Raw genomic sequence first — 23,486 nt, 5'->3', positions numbered from 1 at the left:
ATGGCCAAATTCAGGGCTCTAACCACCACTTGAGCAAAAGCGTATGCAAATACCTACAAGCAGCTCACACTTAAAAGCCTTGCAACAAGATTGACAGTGAACACTTCAGTGAAGCATCAGGCACTTAGAAATAACATGAACTGTTTTGTTTTGAGAGAGCGTGCACATGCGAGTCAGGCAGGGACAGATAGAAAATCCTAAGTGCGCCGAGCGCTGTCAGCATGGGGCTCCATCCCATGACCCTGGAGAGTCAGATGCTCAGCACTGACTGAGCCACCCAGTTGCCCCTCGCCAAGTAACTTTTGAAATTTTTTTTTTTAAATGTTTATTTTGGAGGGAGACACAGAGCTGGAACAGGGAAAGGGCAGAGAGACAGGGAGACACAGAACCTGAAGCAGGCTCTGAGCTGGCAGCACAGACCCCGATGCGAGGCTCGAACTCACAAACCATGAGATCAAGACCTGAGCCGAAGTCGGATACTCAACCGGCTGAGCCACCCAGGCGCCCCATCACCAACCTGCCTCTTTTGCGGTGTCTAGCAGGCAGCTCTGTGCCTCATTTTCCTCCTCTCGGAAATAATCATCACCTCTTAGCATTATGGTAAGGATTACAAAAGATAATGAGAGTTGAAAGGGGGTCTAGATGCTATCTAAATGTTAGCTATAACAGGTTATAAGAAGAGGTCATTGTCATCCCACTCAAGACCGGTAACAACGTCACGTGTATCCACCTTAAAAAAATCGTCACTCTTCCCGCAAACATGTACTGCCTCCAAGAACCCGTATGTTCTGCTTATAAATATCTTTGACGTCCGCAAGTATTGTCAAGCGTTACGCTATCACCTGCTCACTGTTTTTAAAGAGTGAAGAGATAAATTCTACAAGGAGCTATATGAGGATTATGAAAATCTGAAGCAACAGAGTCCAGATTAATCAACTTCTGTTGCATCTGCTATTTGATTTGACACTACACAGAAGAGCAGATGCAAACTCTGGAAGAAGCCACTTACCTTTCTCCCCTAAAACCCGAATCACACTGACAGACGGCACCATCCAAGCTGTCAAAACATGTTCCACCATTTTTACAGGGCTCATCTTTGCAATATGGACTAAGCTGGCACCTGAAGAAGGAAGGGGAAATACGCATAAACTTAACACTTTCTACTGTAGATAAATACAGTGCGAGAGAAAACAACACGTAAATTTAGTCAGATGTATGTATCAAGTATCCATCTATATACCAAGCATCCATCTAAAAAACTTTTTAATACTGTAATTACGAAAGTTAAGAAAAACACACATACCTCTGGCCAGTGTACAATCCTCGGCATTGGCAAACGAAGTCTCCGTTGTCCACAATGCACGTGCCACCATAGAGGCATGGGTTGGAGGAACACGGGTTGACGCTCAGCTCACAATACGTCCCTATGTACAAGGCACTGCATTTACAGTAATAACCTAAATGAGCAAAAGGGAACAAAGAAGTCCAATCAGTAACTCAAAAACTGTATCTCAGTACATTGGTTTTTACTAAGAGGAGACTCGGAGACCCATAAAAGTTAGTAAAATTCCTATTCCCTCTGGGTAAAATGTGGTCTGGATCAACAAGCTATCCCTTCTGCTTTTGGGAGAACCCTAACACAAAGAACGGAAGAGAGAACTCGTCGTTAGCTTTAGTGAATCATAGTTTAGGTAAGGTTGTTGGGCCAAGCATACAGAGTAGGGACCAACAGTCCTTTATTTGAGGGACCACGTAGACAACACTTACTACTGGACATTTACGTCAGTTCACAACTCACAAGCTTTTAGGGGCTAAACAAGAGAACGGTAAACGTGAAGGCACTGTAAGACTATGCGCTATCATTAACGAAAGGGGATTATCAAATCTGTCCAAAGGAACATAAAGACTGTGACATGCGACAGAGCCAGTGTCTAGCTGCCACAGGGACTGCAGGAGCACGTTTCAAGAACATGCTTCTCTCAGCCTCATGCCTGAGTGACGCAACAAGAGAGCCTCCTGGCTGACCTCACGTGGCCATGTAACACGAGCACAGTCTACGCTTTCATTCAGACTATTACTGTGGGGCTGACCTGGCCCGTTGTTTGCATATAGTGTGCACAGATGCTTTCCACAGAAAATAACAAAAAAACCGAAGCTTCTGAAATCTCACCCAAGTGTTATTTCGATATTTGCTCTATCCCTTACACAAAGCTCTATTTCTCAGGCACCAGGAGTGTCATAATTTCTATTACTGGGAAAGGAAACAAATGGGGCCAGGTGAAAAAAGTCTCGGCACACTCTTCCACGTCAGGGCTTCGGGAGAGGACTGGTGACGCTTCAGGAGGGTTCGAGGCCTTCTGGAAAACCACACCCCATCTATAACTAGCACGACTAGCAGTCGTTGGGAGCTGAGCCATCAGATCAAAGAAGTGCACTCGAAAGAACAAAGTGTACAATTCTGAGTCCCGCTGGGTCAATGTCAGTGTGGGTGGAGAAAAAGTGCAGAGTTAGCCGTAGTTCACCAGTGGCTCCTGGTGCGGAACGAGGGGTGTCTGGACACACTTCCTCTGGGTGCACCTGCCACGTGTCTGCAGGACCTCGGCAGGTAAGACACCACCCACTGCGGCCTCACCGCAGGGAAGAATCCTAGCCCACGCCCCGGTCTGGTGCAACATGCACCAACCACTCGATTCCAATACTGACTGCAGTATCTGACCTATCATTTGAATGAAAAGGGGGAAACAGAAATACTTGAGGAACTGCGTGTATTCGTGTGTAACATTTTAAAAAGGACCACGTCACGAAGCCTACCTCCGGTAGGGGATGGCTGGCAAACGCCTCCATTCTGGCAAGGGTTGCTGGAACAGTCTTCGGTAGCCGTTAACAAGCACCCAGGAGAGACGTCCACCCATTCTTCAATGTGTGCGTGGCTTCTTGGTTTGTTGTTTAAAGGGAGCTCCTGCCCATTCAAATAAATGGAGTCCATACAACCCCTGAAGCCATTACCCACTTGGGGGCTTCTTCCGTGCCTTGTGCCTTGCTGGCGGATGTGGCCGCCGAAAAACACATGGTTATCCAGGTTCAGGGTTTTCAGAGTCCCAGGGGCTGTGCCTGATGCAGTGTGAACTTGGTCGAGAACCAGCCGAGCGTAGTTTCCATTCACTTCTAGAGACACTGCATGCCACAGCCCATCGTTGACCTGAATGCTTTGAACAGAGACAATTCCAGGGCCGCTTCCACAGTCAAATTTGTACTGTAGCCGTCCATTGTGAATCTGTCATGAAAACAATGGCCGTTCACATTACTCCCACAGAATCTGCAATTATGAACTCTGATCAAACATCTAAAGGAGAGGCACGGTGAGCACTTGAAGGTAGAAAGTCAGTGAGGCCTTGCACTTAAGTACTACAGAACACAGGCTCATCTGCTCACGGCAGAAAGAGTAAAAATGGACGTTACAGGGATATCAAGTTCAAACCGCACATCCAAAAAGCATCACAGAAATAACAATTAACTGTTAATTGAACAATAAAAATAGATCAGGTAAGGTCAAAAAAAAAAGGGGGGGGTGGAGGATAATTACCACTTCAAGCATTTACATATGTTCTCTACAAATTCTCTATGACACGAATAAGATGTAATATCGCTTAGAGTTTGAACATTAATGGTCATGTGACCTGAAAAGGTTGTGAAAAAAAGAAGTCAATCTCTATGTTACTGCAGAGCAAATAAAGGAGCTTTTTTGCCCACAAAGCCTAAAACTTAGAAGTATCAAGAGACCATATAAGTGTGGAATAAAACCATTTCCTTTAATTGTTTTTTCAAAAATGGACCATAGAAACAAAATGGGAATTTTGTATTTTTAAGTCTTCCGTAACGTGAAGTTCAAAAATGTACCTCCAAGATGCTGTAGTCAGTCCCGCGAGCATACATCACAACTGCGTGAGCAGAGTATGTTCTGAGCCTCATGGTCAGTTTCATCTCCAATCTGTTTTCGTTTTCCATTAGACGGTATTTCACAAAGCTGTTTCCAGTAAATGTTACAGATGAACTCCCTGTGAATCACAAAGAGGAAAACATAAATCAGAACCAAGCTGATCTTTTAAAAGCTATCTTTAAAAGGGAGATTTCCCCCCAACACTGATCCAAGTTTTTATTTAAGGTTACAACATTATAAAGTTCAATCTGATGGAAAATGTCAATTTGCTTTAATAAAAAGCACAGCACCACTGGGTCTCTTTTTGGAAGAGAATTAGACTACTGTATCAGTGAGGAATGAGTTCTAAAATAATGAAAGATCTAAATATAAAAATGTTCAGGAGTGGCTTGGTTAAGTGTCCAACTCTTGATTTCAGCTCAGGTCATGATCTCACGGTTCATGAGTTCAAGCCTCACGTTGGGCTCTATACAGACAGTGTGGAGCCTGCTTGGGATTCTCTCTCCCTCTCTCTCTGCCCCTCCCCGACGCACGCACACGCATGGACTCTGTCAAAATAAACTTCAAAAAATACGTATTTAAAAAAGTAAATATAAAAATGTTCAATATAAAATTATTAGAAGACAACTTAGGAAAATATTTACACAGTCTCACACGGTTTGGGGAAACTTTTCAAGCAAGATCTAATTCCCAGTCTCCAAAAATAATGAAAATAATATCACTCTCCAGAGATGGAAATGGTTATGTAAAAATTATACAGAACAGGCAAAAGTTGTATTTCAAAATGACAAAAGATACTGTAAACAATAGACAGTAATACACAGACAGTGGGTTGGAGATAATGTTCATGCTCACAGCACACAGAGTGATCTATACACTGAAACAAAAACCAGACAGATAAGCTGGACAAACTAGCAAAGACTGTGAACAGTCCCGGAGAGGAAATGCTACTAGGAATAAAAAGAAAACAAAACATTCACAAAAAAGCTGGAGAAATCCACAGTAAACTAACTAGATATCATTTCATGCCCACTGGATGATGGAATTTGTTTTTTAATTGAAAACCTTGCATTGCCAAGAAAATGGGGAGTGAAACGGTCACACGTGACTGCAAGAAAGGAATTGGTATAACTTTCTGGGAAACTAACATAATGGTATATTTAAAAATTAAAGGGGCGCCTGGGTGGCGCAGTCGGTTAAGCGTCCGACTTCAGCCAGGTCACGATCTCGCGGTCTGTGAGTTCGAGCCCCGCGTCAGGCTCTGGGCTGATGGCTCGGAGCCTGGAGCCTGTTTCCGATTCTGTGTCTCCCTCTCTCTCTGCCCCTCCCCCGTTCATGCTCTGTCTCTCTCTGTCCCAAAAATAAATTAAAAAAAAAAAAAAAAAAAAAAAATTAAAAATGTAGTTAATCTTTGACATAGTAAATCCTTGTTTTAGAAAAGAAAGCACTGATAAATAAGGCTGTATGTATACAAGTGCTTTTGTGAAAACTGAAGTATAATTAACATACAATGTCACATTAGTTTCAGAACTGCCACAGAATGATTCAACACTTGTATACATTAGTCAAAGCCTCACCGCGATTAAGTGCAGAAAAGGATTCATTTTTAACACAAGGAAACATCTTAAGAAACTCAAGCTCTATGAATAAGGAAAATGTTGAATAAATCATGGTAGAGCCATTCAGAAGCATTAGGTTTACGTGCAATGACCTGGAAAGGTGCCCATAACATACATTAAACAGGGGGAGAAGCAAGCAGTAGACTATATGAGATATGGTAACTATTTATTCTTAAAGGGAATGTGAAAAAAAAAAAAAGCACCATGAATGTGCACATATGGGACTGCATGTTTACATGAGCACGATGATGAAGAAGAAAGAGCATCGCCGTTAATTCGGGTGAGTTCTGTGGAAGAAGTTACTACTGCTCCTCCTCACTCATCCATACCCTTGACTTGTTATTATAAACGCACTTGACAATATTTACCAAAGCTAACAGAAAAAAAACAAAAAACAAAAAACAAAAAACAAAAAACAATGGCAAGGAACACTGGAAGTGACTTTTTCAAACGGAAGCACCCCTCATCACTGAACTCTCACCTGGGCACTGACCAAACTTGCCACCCGGGCAGACACAGGTGTATTTCTCCTCTCTGGGATCAGAGATACATTCAGATCCCTCAGGGCATGGACTGTCTTCACATCCATGATGGACAACTGGGCATCTTCCCTCTGTAAAAAACAACAGAAGAAGAGACAGGAGAGGGGGGAAAGCCCATTAACAGGAACTTCAAGAAATTCAAGAAAACGATTCGTGTGTAGCCTTCAAAGGCTGCACGCGAAATGATCCGTACCGCCTGTTTCCCGACTTATGTGCGTTACCTTGGCAGAGACACACAGCTGTCCTGTGGTGGCGGGGAGTCACGAAACTCAGTCTGGCCGTGCTGTGCGTCGACATAACGTTCTCGTCCACAGTCACCTTTTCATCACAGAACTTCCACGGGCAGTCCAGCCCTGCACAGAGCTTCTGGAACACGTCCAGGATCCTAACACCCATGATTTCCTCGAGATCAGTCACAGAAGAATTGATCTTGTGCAGAAGTAGTTTGGTTGAAACCTGGGCACTCCCTGATTTCTCTACGAAAAGCAAGACATCCAGATGCGGATGGGGTTCGGAGGGCTGCAAACTAACGATCTGGACGTCATTCCTCCTCACGCCCAGGATGTTCCGCAAAGCTCGCTGGAAGTTGCGCCAGTAGTCACCAACGAATTCTTCCGGAGTGAGGTTGGCGAAGCGGACGGCGACGGTGTGGTTCAGCATCTCCTGGGTTATCTGTCTGATGTGCACCGTGATGTCCGCCACCGTCGTGAATTTCCCATCGGTTACGCTGACATTGAGAAGGTACTGCCCTACATCTAGCTTTCTGTGTGCTATCAGCTTACCCCCTGTGCTGGAAACAGAGAAGAGGTTGCCCATCTGCGGATCAAGACTATAGCTTAAAGTGTCATACACGTCCTGGTCCGTTGCGTGAATCTTCCCGATGACACCGCCTGAGTATTCCTCTCCAAAAGCAGTAATGAAAATCTCTAGTGGCAAGATCGCAGGCGGATACACACTCTCCTCAATGACCCGAATGTCAATATACGTCAAAGACGACAACTGAGGCTTTCCGTTATCGGCCACCTATGAGGAAATTAAAACCAAAGACACGACAACACCTTGGTCTTAGGTCATCGTTAACTTCTTAATAAAAATCTGGCTTCCCTCACTCAAGTTTTAAAAAGTTGCCATGAAATACTTCTAAACAAGAAGCCTATTAAGGACAAGAATAAATACTTCTCTACAGCCCTTTCACGAATTCCTAAGGGAGGTGAGCTCCATTAACATCTGTGATAAAGTATCATGTGGATACACGGGCCCCGCAAAGTGCAGTGGGATAAAAACGAAGGTAAGAGGGCACCTGGGCGGCTCAGGCAGTTGAGTGTCTCCCTTCGGCGCAGGTCACGATCTCACAGTTTGTGAGTTCAAGCCCTACCTCGGCCTCTGGGCTGACAGCTCAGAGCCTGGAGCCTGCTTCAGATCCTGTCTCCCTCCCTCTCTGCCCCTCCCCCCTCTGATGGCTCGTGCCCTCTCTCTCTCTCTCTCTCTCTCAAAAATACATATACATTTAAAAGAAAAAAGGAACGGCAAAAAGAAGGAAAAAAAACCCACCACAGAACAAAAACCCACAATTCTACTCATTTTATTTCTAGAGCCAGCAAAGGACCCCTTCTCTAGAAATCCACAATATAAAATCCTGAAGACCTTCATACCTTCACATGCAGTAGGTAATGATCTTTCACCTTCCTCTTTATGGCAGCTGATGTGAGAAGGACCCCTTGCTGGTCCACTTCAAACACTCCATCGTCATTCCCACTCACAACGGTAAAGAAGAAGGGTGGGCCGTTATGCGAGGAGTCCCTGTCGGTCACTACCAGCTGCAGTACGCTGAAACCCACAGGCTTATTTTCCTGCACCGAAGAGAACCAAAACGCACACGACTTGCAATAAAACCCAATCTACATGGCAAGAGACACAGGCAAGTTTTCTATAAAACGGAGTATACGGAAAACAATGTCTCCCTGCGGCTCCATTTGACAGGAAGGTTCGGGGGGGTGGGGGGGTTGCGGTGGGCATTGATGGGAAGGAAAGGGGAGGAGGGGGGAAGGTGGGGATTTGGACAGGGCTGGAGGGGAGGGAATGTGTGAGAAGAAAGCATGTGTGGGTAGCGGGAGTGGAAGAAGGGTGGAGTGGGGGAGGAGAAAAGGAGAAGAGGTGGAGTCGATTCTCTGACGCCTCTCGGAAACCGGCGGGCAGATGGGGGCGCCTGGGTGGCTCAGTCGGTTAAGGGTCTCATTTCAGCTCAGGTCGTGATCTCACGGTTATTGAGTTCAAGCCCCTTGTCAGGCTCTGCACGGCCAGCATGGAACCTCCTTGGAATTCTCTCTCTCCCTGTCTGCCCCTCCCCAACTTGTGTGCATGAGCGCTCGCTCTCTCTCAAAATAAATCAACTAAAAAAAAAAAAAAAAAAAAAAAAAAGCCAGCAGAAAACAAGATTAAGGACCAAGCCAGTGAGAATGTCTTAAAAACCAAAGTACAAAAAGAAGAGAGAAAAGCTTGGTTGCACCTTGAAAATGCTCATCTTAGTACTGATGGAGACCCCCCCCCTCATTTTACTCATCTCATTTTCCTAAAAGTACTCTTTGGAAAAGAAAGAGATTTCAAACAAACAACGAAGCCAACGCATGAGCTCCTTTCAAAAGGAATGTGCCCGACAAACTCAGCGCCTCAAGGTTACCTGGATAATGACACTGTAGTTTCCCTTGGAGAAGACCGGAGCGTTGTCGTTGACGTCTGACACGTCGATATTCACGGTAGTCGTGTTGACCCTGGGCGGACTGCCGTTATCAGAAGCCTGGACTGTGAGTGTGTAACCTGAAATCTTTCCCGGGACAAGACAGAACACATGCCAATTTCACGAGGCCTGAGAATGGGGCTCCATCAGAAGCAGACTGCTGACCACCCACAAGGGCAGATCTGGGCGACCGTCATCCCCGGCCGCGTGCTGCCTTGGATGTGGGCGACTCCCCAAGCTACAGACGGGCGCGCCGTGAAGAGCTACACAACGGAGCGTGCGCGACAGGGGCAGCCGCCTCCTCTAAGGCCTAAATGGGACCGTCAGCCAGAAGCAGAGGAGAGCTGTCGTAGCCCCTCTTCGACACCTCAGGACGCTCCAGATCACCCTCCCCCATCGCTTTTACACGTGGACCGCAGCCAGCTGTCTGACTCTCTCAGGACAAACTGACCTCGTCAAAAGAAGCTGTATAGAGTGAGGTAGATTCTGTTCTAGGGCAGTCCCCTGTTAAGCTCTCTCCTTCCAGAATGAGAGGTGGAAGAAGCCAGAAAGGGGGCTAAATCCCCAGCGGATGTTCTGCCGACTCTTAGTCCTAAAGGATGCCCAACAGAGAAGGGCAAATGGCCTGGGGCGCACGCGCCATCTCCTCTGCGGGCTCCTGTCGGACGTTAGCGCATTAAAGGAGCGGACAAGCGCACCGGTCACAAGTCCTAAATTTGTTCAGCCCAACAGTACAGCAGCCTGAAGGCTAACCAGTCATGCTTCCTAAACTCTTGGAAAGTCTCTGCTCAAAAGAACAGGTCAGAGAAGGAATGAAAGAATTCGGCCTTTCAGGAGGTAGCTCATCACTATTTCCCCAAGTCCCTCTAATCTTCCCTTTACCTGTTACTGTTCTGAAACTAGACTCTCTGATCAGCAGTGTCCTATCTTTGCACTTCCTCACTTCATGACCTCCCTAGGCAGCTCCCTGCCTGTGAGTGTTAGCAGAGGGACAGAGAGACACATGAGGGACAGAACTTCCGCCTGGCTTTCCTCTCGTCAGTTGCTCGCATTTATCTAATCACCTCGGACTGCCTCCACAATCCTCTCCGGAGGCCTGTGCCATCTCCGTGTTCCTGGCTTTCGAGTTTCTGAAGTTTGAGTAAACTCTCTGAATCCGGGCTGAGTATTTCTACTTACGTATGTCACTCTCCTCTAAAACAACGTCAAAAACCATGTGCCACAACCTCTCCCGGCGCTAGGCTTCTGCAGCCTCACAATGCCCCGTTTCGCTCGGAGGGCACCACCCCATTACAGCACCCCATTACCATTACATTGGAGGGGAGCCGGCATCTCTGCCACCACCGCTTCCTACGTGGGGCCGTGTCTCAGCTTCACAGATTCTAAGGCCTCCTTCACGAAGCTTCTGCATCTGTCTGCTCGCGCGTCACGGCACTTCCCAATCAGCCTCTCGGTGTCTCACCACAGAGCCCCGGGCCCTGGGCTTCCTACCTGCCTGGTGGCTCACGATGTTACACCCCACTCAGGCCTACCGTGGTGCTCACCCGCACAGTCACCTCGGCCAGTCGCTCCCGGGCTCCCCAATACTCAGCGGCTCCCTGTGCCTGCAGCAGCCAGCGTGAACCTCTGCTCTGTTCCTAGAACCCCGTCCTAGCACGCGTCCCTCACTTCTCACCAGGACTCCTCTACTCCAACACAATCTAGTAGGATCACCTAAGTACTTGCCACGTCTTCCACGTCTCTGTTCATGCGGTTCCTCACGGCGACTCGCCTCTCCACACCTATGGCTTTCTGAGCCTGCCATTACTGAAAACCCAGCTTCTAGCTCCATGAAGTGCCTCCAAACACCAGAGCCCATAGTAGTTTCTTCCTGAACAGGAACTTTTGTTATGCAAACTTCTATCAGTATGAAACACATCTCTTCTGTTCTAGAGATTTTCGTACTGGAATTGCTTTTCCAGTATTTAGGTCTTACTTCTCACTGCCTGAGAACAAGGTTGGTTGTACCCTTCTGGTGCCTCCCATTAAGTGGACAAGGAGCTTCTATTTACCGACTTGGTAATCTGTAAACAATTTAAGCCAAAGTTTTGCACGTACTGTTTCCCGGTCGAGAAGCCTGGTCACTTTTACTTCTCCCCGGGCAGGGTCAATTGTAAATGGACTTCCTTGATTGCCATCTGTAATTGAATAGCGGATGTGGCTGTTCGAAGGTCCGTCAGCATCGTCAGCCATAACCTAGAAGACATCACGCTCCTACTTAGGAGACAGCTGAGGAAGGGGTCTATGAAGCAAGCTTTTTTACCATCAATAACTAGCTGTTATAAGGCAATCATTTATAATAGAGTCAGTAATGGACTAGGGTAACAAAAGACATTTCCCCATCTTCCAATTATTTTCGAGTAAGGCCACAACAAAAACTGAATCGGTCTTCCTGAAATTTCTTGCAAAGATCCAGAAGAAGAACACGGTAGGGGAGGAAATACACACCGTGATGACAGACTGCTCAAGGACGGCATCTTCGCTGATCACTGCTGTGTAGGTGTCTTGGCTGAACACAGGGGAGTTGTCATTGACATCGGTTACGTTAATGCTCACAGTGGCCACATCACTTAATGAAGGTGTCCCCCCGTCAGTGGCCTCTACAGTCAGGTAATATTCATGAGAGCTTTCATAATCCAGGTTCTCAATGATAAAGATGGCCCCTGCACAGAAAATCAAAATGACCTTCATTACTTTAAAATGCCACCACTTCCTCCTACTGTGACTGAAATCGAAACTTTTAAACAAACCATTTCTAATTTCTACTTCAAACATTTATCATTTATATATAAATTTTAATGTTTGTTTATTCTTGAGAGAAACACAGCACCAGCAGAGGAGGGGCAGAGAGAGACACAGAATCTGAAGCAGGTGCCAGGCTCTGAGCTGTCAGCATAGAGCCCAACGTGGTGTTTGAACTGAAAAACTGAGTTCGTGACCTGAGCCGAAGTCAGATGTTTAACTGACTGAGCCACCCAGGCGCCCCTATCATTTATATGTGTTTTCTAATTTCTTCATTCAGCAATTTAAAGTTATGAATTTGCCTATTCCTAGATCCTTACTTATTTCTCTGTGATACATAAATTGCTTTCCCAGTCAATACTACCCACATTCCACTATAAAATTATATTTCTTCTTTCTTCTAAACCATAGTTTACTATGGATGCCACTACAGTACAATAAAAAGGAGACGTAAGAATTCTACTTTTTGGCTTATATTTTCCTCCTCATTGTTTTTCTTTTATAGAAACGTATATCTTGTTTTATGTCTCCAGAATAACTATTTACATCCTATCATTAAAAAAAAAAACACTCTTTTTTGGGAATACAAGCTGGTGCAGCCACTCTGGAAAACACTATGGAGGTTCCTCAAAAAACTAAAAATAGAACTACCTTACGACCCAGCAATTGCACTACTAGGCATTTATCCAAGGGATAGAGATGTACTGTTTCGAAGGGACACATGCACCCCGTGTTTATAGCAGCACTATCAACAATAGCCAAAGTATGGAAAGAGCCCAAATGTCCATCGATGGATGAATGGATAAAGAAAATGTGGTATATATATATACAATGGAGTATTACTCGGCAATCAAAAGAATGAAATCTTGCCATGTGCAACTAGGTGGATGGAACTGGAGGGTATTATGCTAAACGAAATTAGAGAAAGACAAAAATCATATGACTTCACTCATATGAGGACTTTAAGAGACAAAACAGACGAACATAAGGGAAGGGAACCAAAAACAATATAAAAACAGGGAGGGGGACAAAACAGAAGAGACTCATAAATATGGAGAACAAACTGAGGGTTAGTGGAGGGGGTGTGGGAAGGGGGATGGGCTAAATGGTTAAGGGGCACTAAGGAATCTACTCCTGAAATCACTGTTGCACTGTATGCTAACTAATTTGGATGTAAATTTTTAAAAATAAAATAAAATCTTTTTGATTTAACGATTCCTTTAACACCTTTCGTTTCCTTACAGTCCGTCCTATTAAAAAGCCCTAAAAGTAAGAATTCTACAGTATGCATTAAAACTACGTTTTAAAATCCCATCAACACACACCTGCTCCTCATCTGAAATAGTCACACTCAATTAAATACAGTTTGAATGCAGTGACTTTGTAGAACATTCGAACAGCTTAGACCACAGGTTAACAAGATGACAAAAGGGTGTATGGAGCAGGAGTCAATACCTCCTGCAACTCTTGACCTTGTGGATAGTTATTCATTGAGATTCAAAGTACTTCGGCTATTCTATATACCTAGCGTATGAAAGACGTCAGTTTTAATGAATTATCAGATGCCTCCTACAGACACTGGGATCGAAGAGGCGGAAACTATGGTTTCCCTTAAGCTACTTCACGTGGACTCGATATGGAGAACGAGTAGCCATTGCGCAAGACCCCCCACCACCTCCCACTCTTGCTCTTTACTCGTGTAATGCATCGGACATCTCGACTGAATTCCTGGAGTGTGCTTTCATTTCCCCGCTTAAACGTCGAAGGCACTGAGAACCTTCATCTTTTTAAAGGATCTACTGCCGATCTATCTACGAGCTGGCACTCTGTACTGCCTAACATGCTGGGCCATCTCGCCTTTTTTGGCAGAATAAAGGCCTTCTTCTCATTTTCAGGGCAGGTTACCTGTTTTGGAGTCTATGCTGAATTTTCCATGTTCGTTTCCACTTATTATCGAGTAGGTGATTTCTGCATTCGCTTCGATATCCCGACTGGCCGCATACACCTGGAGAACTTCTGTGCCGAGAAGAATGTCCTCAGACACGGTGGCGCCGTACTCACGGTATTCAAACACAGGGGGGTTGTCATTTATATCCAAGACGGACACCACAACAGTGCCGGTAGCCGTCAGCCTCCTCGGCAAACCCTGGTCTACGGCTTTCAGGGTAAGGGTGTACACGGCCCGCACTTCTCGGTCCAAGGGCTTTTCTAACTGAAGGATTCCGGAGAATTCATTAATGGAGAACTGCCCGTCAGCAGAGTTAATCAGCGAGTAGGAGATCTTCCGATTCAGTCCTGTTGACACACGACATCATGTCAGAGAGTTTTATTTCAAGAAATTTAAATTATTTTTTGAAAAAACGTGTAGCATGTTTTAAAAGGAAAATGCGAACACTCGTTACTGAGACGTTCCTAGGACTCTGATCTTTAAAAAGCAAACATTTTCACTGACAACTTACTAACCTAAAACAAATACAATTCCATAGCTACCTGGCTTTTTAAGACTGAATTCTACAGCATATGGTCCTGCAGTACCCAGCAGGTCTTTTAAAATGAAATCTATGATTTAGCCGCAGTGTCAAAGATTTATTTGAAAAGTGGTATTTTTGTTATTGCTTTAATTCTTCAGTATTAGTATGACTTAAGAAATTGTTTTCTCTATCGAAAGATTATAAATACGTATCCTAGACTATTATATTCTCCATAAAAATTGTGAAAGGCTTATAAAACTACAGCAGTGTAACATTTGCTGTTCTGTGCCCACATTAAAATCTCTACGTCACTAATGGTTTATTCATAAAATAACACTTCACTGATTAATTCAATTGGATATGAAGATCCGTTAATACAGTCTCTGACCGTAATTTTAGGGACACCACAGATGTCTTACAATGGTACGTGCACAGGCACAATTTTGAGACTTCAAACGTGAATAAAAAATGGATTCATTACCCTAAAGATTTCATTCCATTTTTAATGCTGAGGAATTAAAAAATACAACAGTGAGTTAATCAATATGCATAAGGTCAGTAAGTTAAAGATACCCAATTGGGGATGAGGTTCCTAAGATCTCAGAGCACAGACTGAAGCCAACGGCATCAGCTGGACGGTACCTGCATCTGCGTCCGTGGCCTGGACCCTAGTCAACAGCGTCCCAGGCTCTGTGTTCTCGAACACGGTGATGGCGTACGGATCGGCTGAGAATTCAGGGGCGTTATCATTCACATCTTCTAATGTGAGCACAATACTGGCTTGGCAGAATCTACCCCCTCCATCTGTGGCCTTGACGAGCAGGTTATAAACTGCTTGCTCCTCACGATCAAGGGGGGCTAATGTTTTCAGTTCACCTGAAAACAAACAAAAAAGTGGATTCACTTGAAGTTTAAGGTGTGAGATGCAAATGCACATCTATTTCTTCCCCTTTCCCTCTTACAATGACAAAATTTTGGAGCAGCAATTTTATCAATGCTATAGAGTCAACGGCTGCAGGAGCACACGGAGATCCAGGTTTCCAAACCCTGCTGGGAGCTAGCTTTTTAAAAAAAAATAAAAATAAAAAAAAATAAAAGCTACCTGTTTTCCAAATTTAAAATATTTTTAAATTGACTTACAGATTCATATGTTTACAATTAGTTCTGGGGGGTGGAACTCCCAGAAAACTGTTACTTGGACTCCTGATATTAACAAAATACAAACTGTAAGAGAGAAAACAATCTAACAGTCTTAAAGATATAAAGACAAACAATACCATTCATCATGGTATACATCAACTATATACAAAACAGATAAAGCACAAAGTTTGAGATATACTTAAATTATGGAGTTGTGTTTTTTTTTTTTTTTTTAATGTTTATTCATCTTTGAGAGAGAGAGAGAGCATGAGCAGGGGAGGGGCAGAGAGAGAGGGAGACACAGAATCCGAAGCAGGCTCCAGGCTCTGGGCTTGAACTCACGAACTGTGAGATCATGACCTGAGCTAGAGTCAGACGCTCAACCGACTGAGCCATCCAGGCACCCAATTATGGAGTTTTTTTTAAAGTTACTATTAAAAACTAAATTTTAAATTCTGGGTTCAAGTAGGCGATATTGTTGTCAATTTTTTTTTATCTTATCCCAAATTTTACACACTAAATTGCTGTGTAGATTTCTAATTCTAAAAGATGCCAATTTTGTAGCATCAGAGTAAATTTTCAAGGAACAGGATATAATTTCAAATTTTATATGTGACCTCAGACCACCTATATCTGAAATGACTTTGCTGGAACATGGTTAATTTTGCCCCAAGCCCCATCTTACCTGTGTCTGGATTTAGTCTGAACTTTTCTGCCCCTGGACCAAATAATGTGTAAGTAATTTCAGCATTGGAGCGGATATCTGCATCTGTAGCAGACACCTGCATGATCAGCTTCCCGGGAAAGGCATCTTCTGGAATCGTTTCCGAATATAAGCTCTACAAAGATTTTGAATACCACGAACATAAAACATTAAGCGTTAACATGACTGCCAAGGGAATAACAGAAAAAATAATCATTTAACTTTGGTCACAGAAAATGTGGGAAATGACAGAATTTAAAAATCCGAGGAGCTTTTGAAACCGATTCTTCTTACAAAACATATTTAAAACAAAAAGGAGTCACGTCACAGGTAATTCCTCTGTATCAATGAAAGAGTCTGATCTGACATTTAACCTACAGAATTCTGAATACTTTGTGTCTTTAAGTTGGTTTCATGTTTAACTTATCTGAAAATTGGTGAGTCAATACCTGTTACATCCTGTCTATTTTCAATACAGGAAGTTATTATTTGCAATCTTTCCTAACACAGAGCCAGGTAACTGCAGTGGAGACAGACGTGATCCTCATGTCATGGAGAAAACAAAGATTCCCCCAGGTCACCAGGGTGAGTGCAAGTGACACCATGGCCAGGACTCTTCTGTTACCCTGCCCCCACCCTTCCCATCTGACTGAACTCAAACATAATCAACACTTTTTTCCAGTTCCAACTCATTAGAAATCCATGCTATCAACCAACACACAAGGCTAACAGGTAAGATTCTGTTGATTTTTTTTTTTTTCTTAAGATGAGCTCAATTCTAGATGAACTACACTTTATGACTCATGAAACAGGATACTTTTGCAACACTGATGATTTCAAATGAGCTAATATCTTAATTTTATTATTCTCAAAGATGACAGCGCATCATATCCAAGTAATGTGCGAGTGTTTAAAAGAAAAACACAATAAGACGCACACATTTATTTTCTGTACGACACACACAGACTTAACCAACCCCCAGCCGTACACGATACTGTTGCCAAAAAGTAGAGACATGGATGGGAATGAAGTCCTCCCTCCTCTGAAGCTCCCTTCCCTGCTGACTCTGCTCTATTTCCCTGAGAACGGCTCCGTCCCTTGCCACAGCTGTGACACTGCTCATCTCCTCTGTCCCTCTTCCAGACCGTCTTCCCCGCTCTCTTCCCCAGCCTTCCCTTCATCTACCACTCTTCTTCCTTCCTCAGACTCTCCTCTTTCTTCGGTGGACGAATCTATGTGCCTACTGACACGCGCCCTCCCTGCAACCAGGCACCTGTCCGCATCATGATGCCGAGCCCTCCGCCTCCAAGCCAGTCTCAGAGTCCCACAGTTCGCTTCCACAGCTCCATCATCTGTTCAGCAGCCAAACCCCCATTTGCTGTCCTGCCTCCTAAGAATCCTCGGCTCCTGCCCTCTCAGTAACACTGCCCTGGTAGGGGTCTCCTCCTCCCTTCTCCCTAGGAGAGGAAATACCCACAGGTACTCTGTCCCTTTTCGTGATCATCCTCTCGGATGGATTCCATTGTCCGTCATCCAAAGAAACGGCCAAGTTTGCATCCCTGCCCATCTTCAATCTCACTGTCTCTAAACGTCTACAAAACCGATTCGACTGGATGTCCCGTGACCCTACACTTAATGAGTCCAATACAGACCACAACACGCTTCCTCTTAAGCCAACCCCGCCCCAGGCTTTTATCTGGGTCTTTCTCCCACTCGCTTCTGTAGGAAATGGCAGTCAATCCCGACATCACACGCCTGCCATGTTGTCACCCGCAGGCGGCACCACGGGCACCAGCTTGCGCTCTGCACCGTCTTTTGTCCCTTCGTGCCTTTGGCCGCCTCCACCCCGTGCTCTCACTCGCGCTCATCCAAGTGTACACGACACTACCGAACGAACGTGTCTTCTGTAAGCAACTCTTGGCTCACGGCAGCTCCACCTTCCAAACACAACGGGTTCCGAGGTCCTCTCTTCTCTAGGACGGAGTCCCAACTCCTCTGCCGATCTAATCACCACCTCCCAAAGGCTGACACCCCCGCCCCTCCCCGGGAGCACTCCTGCCCCGGTCCTCCCACCGCAGGCTTGGATGGGAACGGCTCCTTCTTGGTGTATGTGTTCTCATATTCAACGGGCCCCAGAGCTGCGGAGCACCCTCACAGACCTCGTGTAGAACAGCCAGTGCCCCCAAAATGGGCTCAGCCCCCAATAAGGGGAATGAAATCTTCACAAAGCATTTTTAGAGTTAAACATAACTGCAATCTTGTCTGTAATTTACAGCATCTGTGAATGAGCTGTTCCAACTACTGAGCATTTCCCAAAATAGTTCTGGAGCTGATCCAACTCTTGCCCCACTCAACACTCACCTCTGCTTAAATGCTCACCGGCTATCATACGAAACGCATCTGAATTACAGCCAGCGCCACAGGAGAGTCCGAATGAAAGGTTCAGAAAGAAATCCAAATTCGTAATACATAAAGAAAGAACCGCCTACCTTTTCACAGACTGGACTGTTGTCATTTGCATCAAGAACTTTCACTTCAACTATGGCTTTTGAGGAGAAGGTCCCATCGGTTGCCGTGATAGTCAGAAGATAATTGTCCCTTTTTTCCCTGTCCAGAGGTTTCTTCACAAACACCTTCCATTCATTCTGTATATTTTCAATAGCAAACTGTCCCAAAGGATCTCCTCCTATTAAATCAATGGAGGAAGAGGACAAATTGGCTGAAATAAGTAAAGAACTAATTGACAGGAGAAATAAATACATTTAGTGTTATGGTTTAAAAGAATTAAGGGTTTTTTAAAAAATTACTACATTTAAATTTGGCTTATTAACTTTCCCAGTTACTCCCACCACCACCAAAACATCAAGGCATTAAAATGTGTACCGAAACACAGCATTAAGCTAAAGAAAACATAAAAGCCTACTAAACAATACGTTACCCTATATGGAAACTATAGTTGTTATACATATTTATCATTTGCTAAGTTCAACAGAATGAGTCATAAAAATCAAAAAACAGTCTAGGAGTGTGCCTGGGTAGCTCAGTTGGCTAAGACTCCAACTTCGGCTCGGGTCATGATCTCACGGTTCGGGAGTTCAAGCCTCATGTTGGGCTCTGTGCTGACAGCTCAGAGCCTGGAGCCTGCTTCAGATCCTCTCTCTTTCTGCCCCTCCCCTGCTTTCACGCTCTCACTCTCAAAAATCAACATTCAAAACAAAAACAGTCTAATGACAACTGTTAGCCCTCTTCATTGTAGCCTAAGAGATGTTATTGCTACTTATTTTAGACTTACTTAACTAAAATCATCCCTTTAACTCCCGATCTCCCTAAAATACTGTATTTCAAAATTTATACCTCTAATCCGATTTATTTTTAACTTAAACCATTTTGCTTCAATGTTTTACCTGTTATGTAATAGGTAACTTGTCTATTAAGTTCTTCAGAATCGGCATCTGTGGTACTTAAGATGGCGATGACACCGCCTGGTGGGTCATCTTCGCTCACGGTCCCTTTGTATATCTCTGCCGTGAATCGTGGGGGGCTGTCGTTGACGTCGGTGACAGTAACATCCACGATGGCCGTGGAGGAGAGCTGGACCTTTTCACCGTGATCTGATGCAACCACTTTAATCTGGTAATGGTCTCTCTCTTCATGGTCAAGTTCCTTGAGGGTCGTAATCCAGCCTGTCTCCATGTTAATGGCAAAAGATTCGATGACTTCCACACTTTGTGACTGATCTAGACTGTACATGACTTGGCCATTGGTTCCTGAATCCAGATCAGATGCCCTGGCCTGGATGACTCTACTCCCCGCTGGCAGGTTTTCAACAATAAAAGCCTCATACGGGTTAGACTCTAACACAGGGCTGTTATCATTTGCATCTTTCACTTGGATGCTAACATCTACAGATGCCACCACCTCGTAGTCCTCATGAGCGCACCTGGCAAGTATGGAAAACTGGTACCACTTAGTCGTTTCATGATCAAGACTCTTTTCAAGTTTCAGTCTGCCGCTCTGTCTGTCAATGACAAAGAACTCATCCCTGTTACTTTCAGGAGTGTTCCCTTTGATTAGGCTGTAAAGAACGGTCCCACTATGTTCTGCTCGGATGAGGTCTATCTCTGTTCCAATAGGCATGTCTTCTGAAACCGTATAGGTATAAAACGGTTCCGAAAATTTTGGAAGTTGTATTTCTGGTGGAAGTATTTTAACATAGACAGGAACCACAGATTCCCTTGACGGAGACCCACTATCCACAGCTCTCACAAAGAAAGTGAAGAACTCATTTTCTAAGCCAATTAAGCTTTCTTTTGTAGTAATTATGCCCGATAGTTTGTTAATTTCCAAATTCTCCTTGACACTTTCCGAATCTGCTTCAATGGCATAGGTGACATCGGCATTGGATCCCTCATCGGCATCACTTGCAAGAACTTTAACGACGGATGTCCCTTTGGGAGCACTGGACCCAATGTCCACTTCATACTTGGTTGCTCGAAACTGGGGTGCGTTATCATTGTCATCTGTAAGGATGACATTAATGGTGCAGAAAGCAACTTTTCCACCGGCATCCTTAGCCATTAAACGAACTGAGATTACTTTCTCTGCTGGAGTTTCTCGATCAAGTTTCTCCAAAGTAAATATCTGTCCTCTGTCATTTGTGTAAAATCTGTCTTTGGCAAAGTCATTTACAATATGGTAAGTGATGTGACCGTAAATACCAGAATCCCCATCAGTTGCTTTGACCTCGATCACCAGCGTGTGTAAGGGAGCATTTTCAGCTAACTCCACTTCATACTCGCTCTGAAGAAAAACAGGACTGTGCAAATTGCCTCCAATTACAGTTACGTGAACCTGAGCTGAACTCCTAAAAACTCCATCAGAAACAGAAACGTTAAGACTATAAAATGGCTTCAAGGTGTGCCGGCGCACGTTTGAGAGCGTGACGATCCCCGTTTCACCGTCAATGACAAAATTCTTATGATCGTTGCCAGAGAGAATGGAATAGTCCAACCTGCCTACGTCTGAGCTGTCTGCATCATATGCTTTCACACAGGTCACGAAATGCCCATGCATGGCGTGTTCGCTGATTTTGGCTTCATAAATCTGTTGGTCAAACAGTGGCGGATTGTCATTGAGGTCCGTGACATCCACTGTCACAACCACATCACTGCTCAGGGGGGGCATGCCACCGTCCAGAGCCCTTACAAAAATCTTGTGCTGCTGGGACTGCTCGTAATCCAAAGTTCGGACTAGCGAAACGAGGCCGGTGCTGCTGTCTATGTGAAAATGAGCATGACTCTTGCTATGGTTCCCAAACATATGGTATGAAATTCCCCTATTTGGTTCTGAATCAGAATCTGTCGCTCTAACTTGAACGACAGACGTGCCGATGACAGCTGCCTCGGACAGGGTTGCGGCATAAGACTGCTGACCAAACACAGGAGGGTTATCATTGATGTCTTCCACTATAATGTCAACAAATACTTCAGCATGAGCACCGGTCAAGGAGTCGGTTGCTCGTATGCTCAGTTTATAAGCCGGGTGGGACTCGAAGTCCAGAGGGGCTATGACATTTATAACTCCAGTGTTGAAGTTAACAGTAAACTGGCTGAAAGGATCTCCATCCGTGATGCTGTAGAACACTTTCAACCCTTCTGGACTGTTGGCTTGTACGTGGACAACCGGACTGTGCATCTGGATATTCTCTGGAACCTCTGCGCTGTAGAAAGGTTTTTCAAACACAGGCATGGCTTTATTCATAACAGTGATCGGAACTATCACTTCAGCCGAAAACGCTGGGTCTCCTCCGTCTTTTGCAACCACTGTGACAAGGTATTCTTTATTTAAGGTGTCAGGTTCAAACTGCTTTTTCAGTGAAATTTCACCTGAGGATCCGATCTGAAAATGCTCGTGATGCTCTTTAAGGTAGTAATGCACTTCTCCATTTCTACCACTGTCTCTATCAACGGCGGTGACGTAGCGAATAACGTGGCCCACCACGGTATCCACTTTAACAACAGCATAGTAAGGAAGGTTGACAAACACTGGTGCATTGTCATTTTGGTCTTCTATGTTGACCTTGACAATGACATGGGCCACTGCTGAAGGCTTGTGTTCTTGGGTCACTTCTACCACCACATCAAATGCCTCCTGCTGTTCACGATCAAATGGTATGCCAGTGGTCGACAGAACTCCTGAAGTCTGGCTTATTTTAAATCTGCGATCTGGGTTGAGGATATGGTAAAACAAAGGCTCGTTGATTGGGTTCCCAATGGCACTAATGACAGCTAACGTTCTGGCTTCAGTGGAATTCTCTTTCACTACTGCAGAGTAGAAATCTTGGGTAAACTTCAGTTGACTTTCTTTGCTTTCTTTCACATTAATTTTTACAGAGGTGAAGCTTACAAATCTGCCATCAGAAGCTCTAACGGTTAACTCATAGCGGCTTCTTAGCTGAGTTGTGTTTTGTACAGTTATAGTGCCAGTCTTGTAGTCCATAAAAAACTTCTCCCCAATGTTGCCCTCGGTGATAGAGTACATCAACTGTGAGAATGCACTTGAATCAGCATCCGTAGCATTTACCGTGATGACTTTTACTCCTCTGTATGTTGGCAATAAAAGAGATGCTTCATATAATGATTTGGAGAACACAGGAGGGCAATCGTTAATGTCTATTACACGTATAGTCACATTAGCTGCATACTCAGCAAATAAACGTGGTGTCCCCATGTCATGCACTTGTACGGTAAAGTGAAAAGTACTTGTTTCTTCATAGTCCAAACTCAGTACCGTATGAATAGCACCAGTGCTAGAGTCGATAGCAAAATATTTGTGTATAGATGGTTCAACAATGTGATACACAAGCAGAGCATTGGATTCTTTATCAGCATCAGTTGCTCGAATCACTAATGGGACATTTTTGTCTGTTAGGACCACGCTGTTAGTTGAAGCTGATTCGCTAATGAGTCCCGTATATTCTGCCTGCATGAAGACTGGCAAGTTGTCATTTTCATCCTGTAGATGCACTAAAACACTTGTGTTAGTAGACAAACCAGCCATGTTAGTTCCTTGTATTATCAATGTGTAAATGGGCAACGTTTCAAAATCCAGGGCTTTCTGAGTGACGATACTTCCAGAATGTGGATTAATATCAAAAGCATCAGCTACATTTCCATCTTTTATTTCATATACCACTGACGACTGACTCTGCGCTGTAACCATTCCGACAAAACTCCCAATGCCGACAGTTTCGCTGATTTCAACAGAATATTCTTTTGATGTAAACTTAGGAGAGGCATTGTCAGCAATTGTCACAAAGACACGCACAGAAGTTATTTCACTCATTGGTGGATTCCCTTTATCGGTAGCTTTCACCATTAAGTCATATTCCACTTGGCTATTTCGATCTAATTCTTTGGCAGTTTTTATTAAGCCCAAGATGGGATCAATGGTAAAAGAATTTCCAATGTTTCCTAGGAGGAGAGGGGGTAAAAACATGTTACAGAAAAATGCAAGCACCAATACAAGTAATAGCTGGAGATACACAAACTTTTTTTTTT

At 44.4% G+C, this 23,486-nt stretch overlaps 1 protein-coding gene across 6 annotated transcripts in view; it reads right to left on the bottom strand.

Annotated features, from left to right (window-relative positions):
• The window catches only part of FAT1 (FAT atypical cadherin 1), a 134,500-nt gene that overhangs the window by 9,296 nt on the left and 101,718 nt on the right, over positions 1-23,486 (bottom strand). For all 6 annotated transcript variants that reach the window (XR_013555010.2, XM_078445351.2, XM_078445349.2 and 3 more), the window contains 15 exons: positions 19,332-23,399; positions 18,417-18,613; positions 15,910-16,063; positions 14,727-14,960; positions 13,519-13,908; positions 11,320-11,534; positions 10,930-11,067; positions 8,776-8,919; positions 7,751-7,948; positions 6,320-7,121; positions 6,038-6,169; positions 3,898-4,055; positions 2,812-3,274; positions 1,304-1,457; positions 1,010-1,120 (listed from right to left, as the gene is read on the bottom strand). Coding sequence is in view for 5 of the 6 variants with exons in the window: in XM_078445351.2 (XP_078301477.2) it covers positions 1,010-1,120; positions 1,304-1,457; positions 2,812-3,274; positions 3,898-4,055; positions 6,038-6,169; positions 6,320-7,121; positions 7,751-7,948; positions 8,776-8,919; positions 10,930-11,067; positions 11,320-11,534; positions 13,519-13,908; positions 14,727-14,960; positions 15,910-16,063; positions 18,417-18,613; positions 19,332-23,399 (7,558 nt within the window). In the remaining variant the exon portion in view is untranslated. The remainder of the gene's footprint in view (positions 1-1,009; positions 1,121-1,303; positions 1,458-2,811; positions 3,275-3,897; positions 4,056-6,037; positions 6,170-6,319; positions 7,122-7,750; positions 7,949-8,775; positions 8,920-10,929; positions 11,068-11,319; positions 11,535-13,518; positions 13,909-14,726; positions 14,961-15,909; positions 16,064-18,416; positions 18,614-19,331; positions 23,400-23,486) is intronic.

This window comes from Panthera onca, chromosome B1, assembly GCF_046562875.1.
Source record: "Panthera onca isolate mPanOnc1 chromosome B1, mPanOnc1 haplotype 2, whole genome shotgun sequence".
NCBI lineage: Eukaryota > Metazoa > Chordata > Mammalia > Carnivora > Felidae > Panthera > Panthera onca.
The sequence above is the reverse complement of the archived record's forward strand: the minus strand, read 5'-3'. Positions and strand labels throughout refer to the sequence as shown.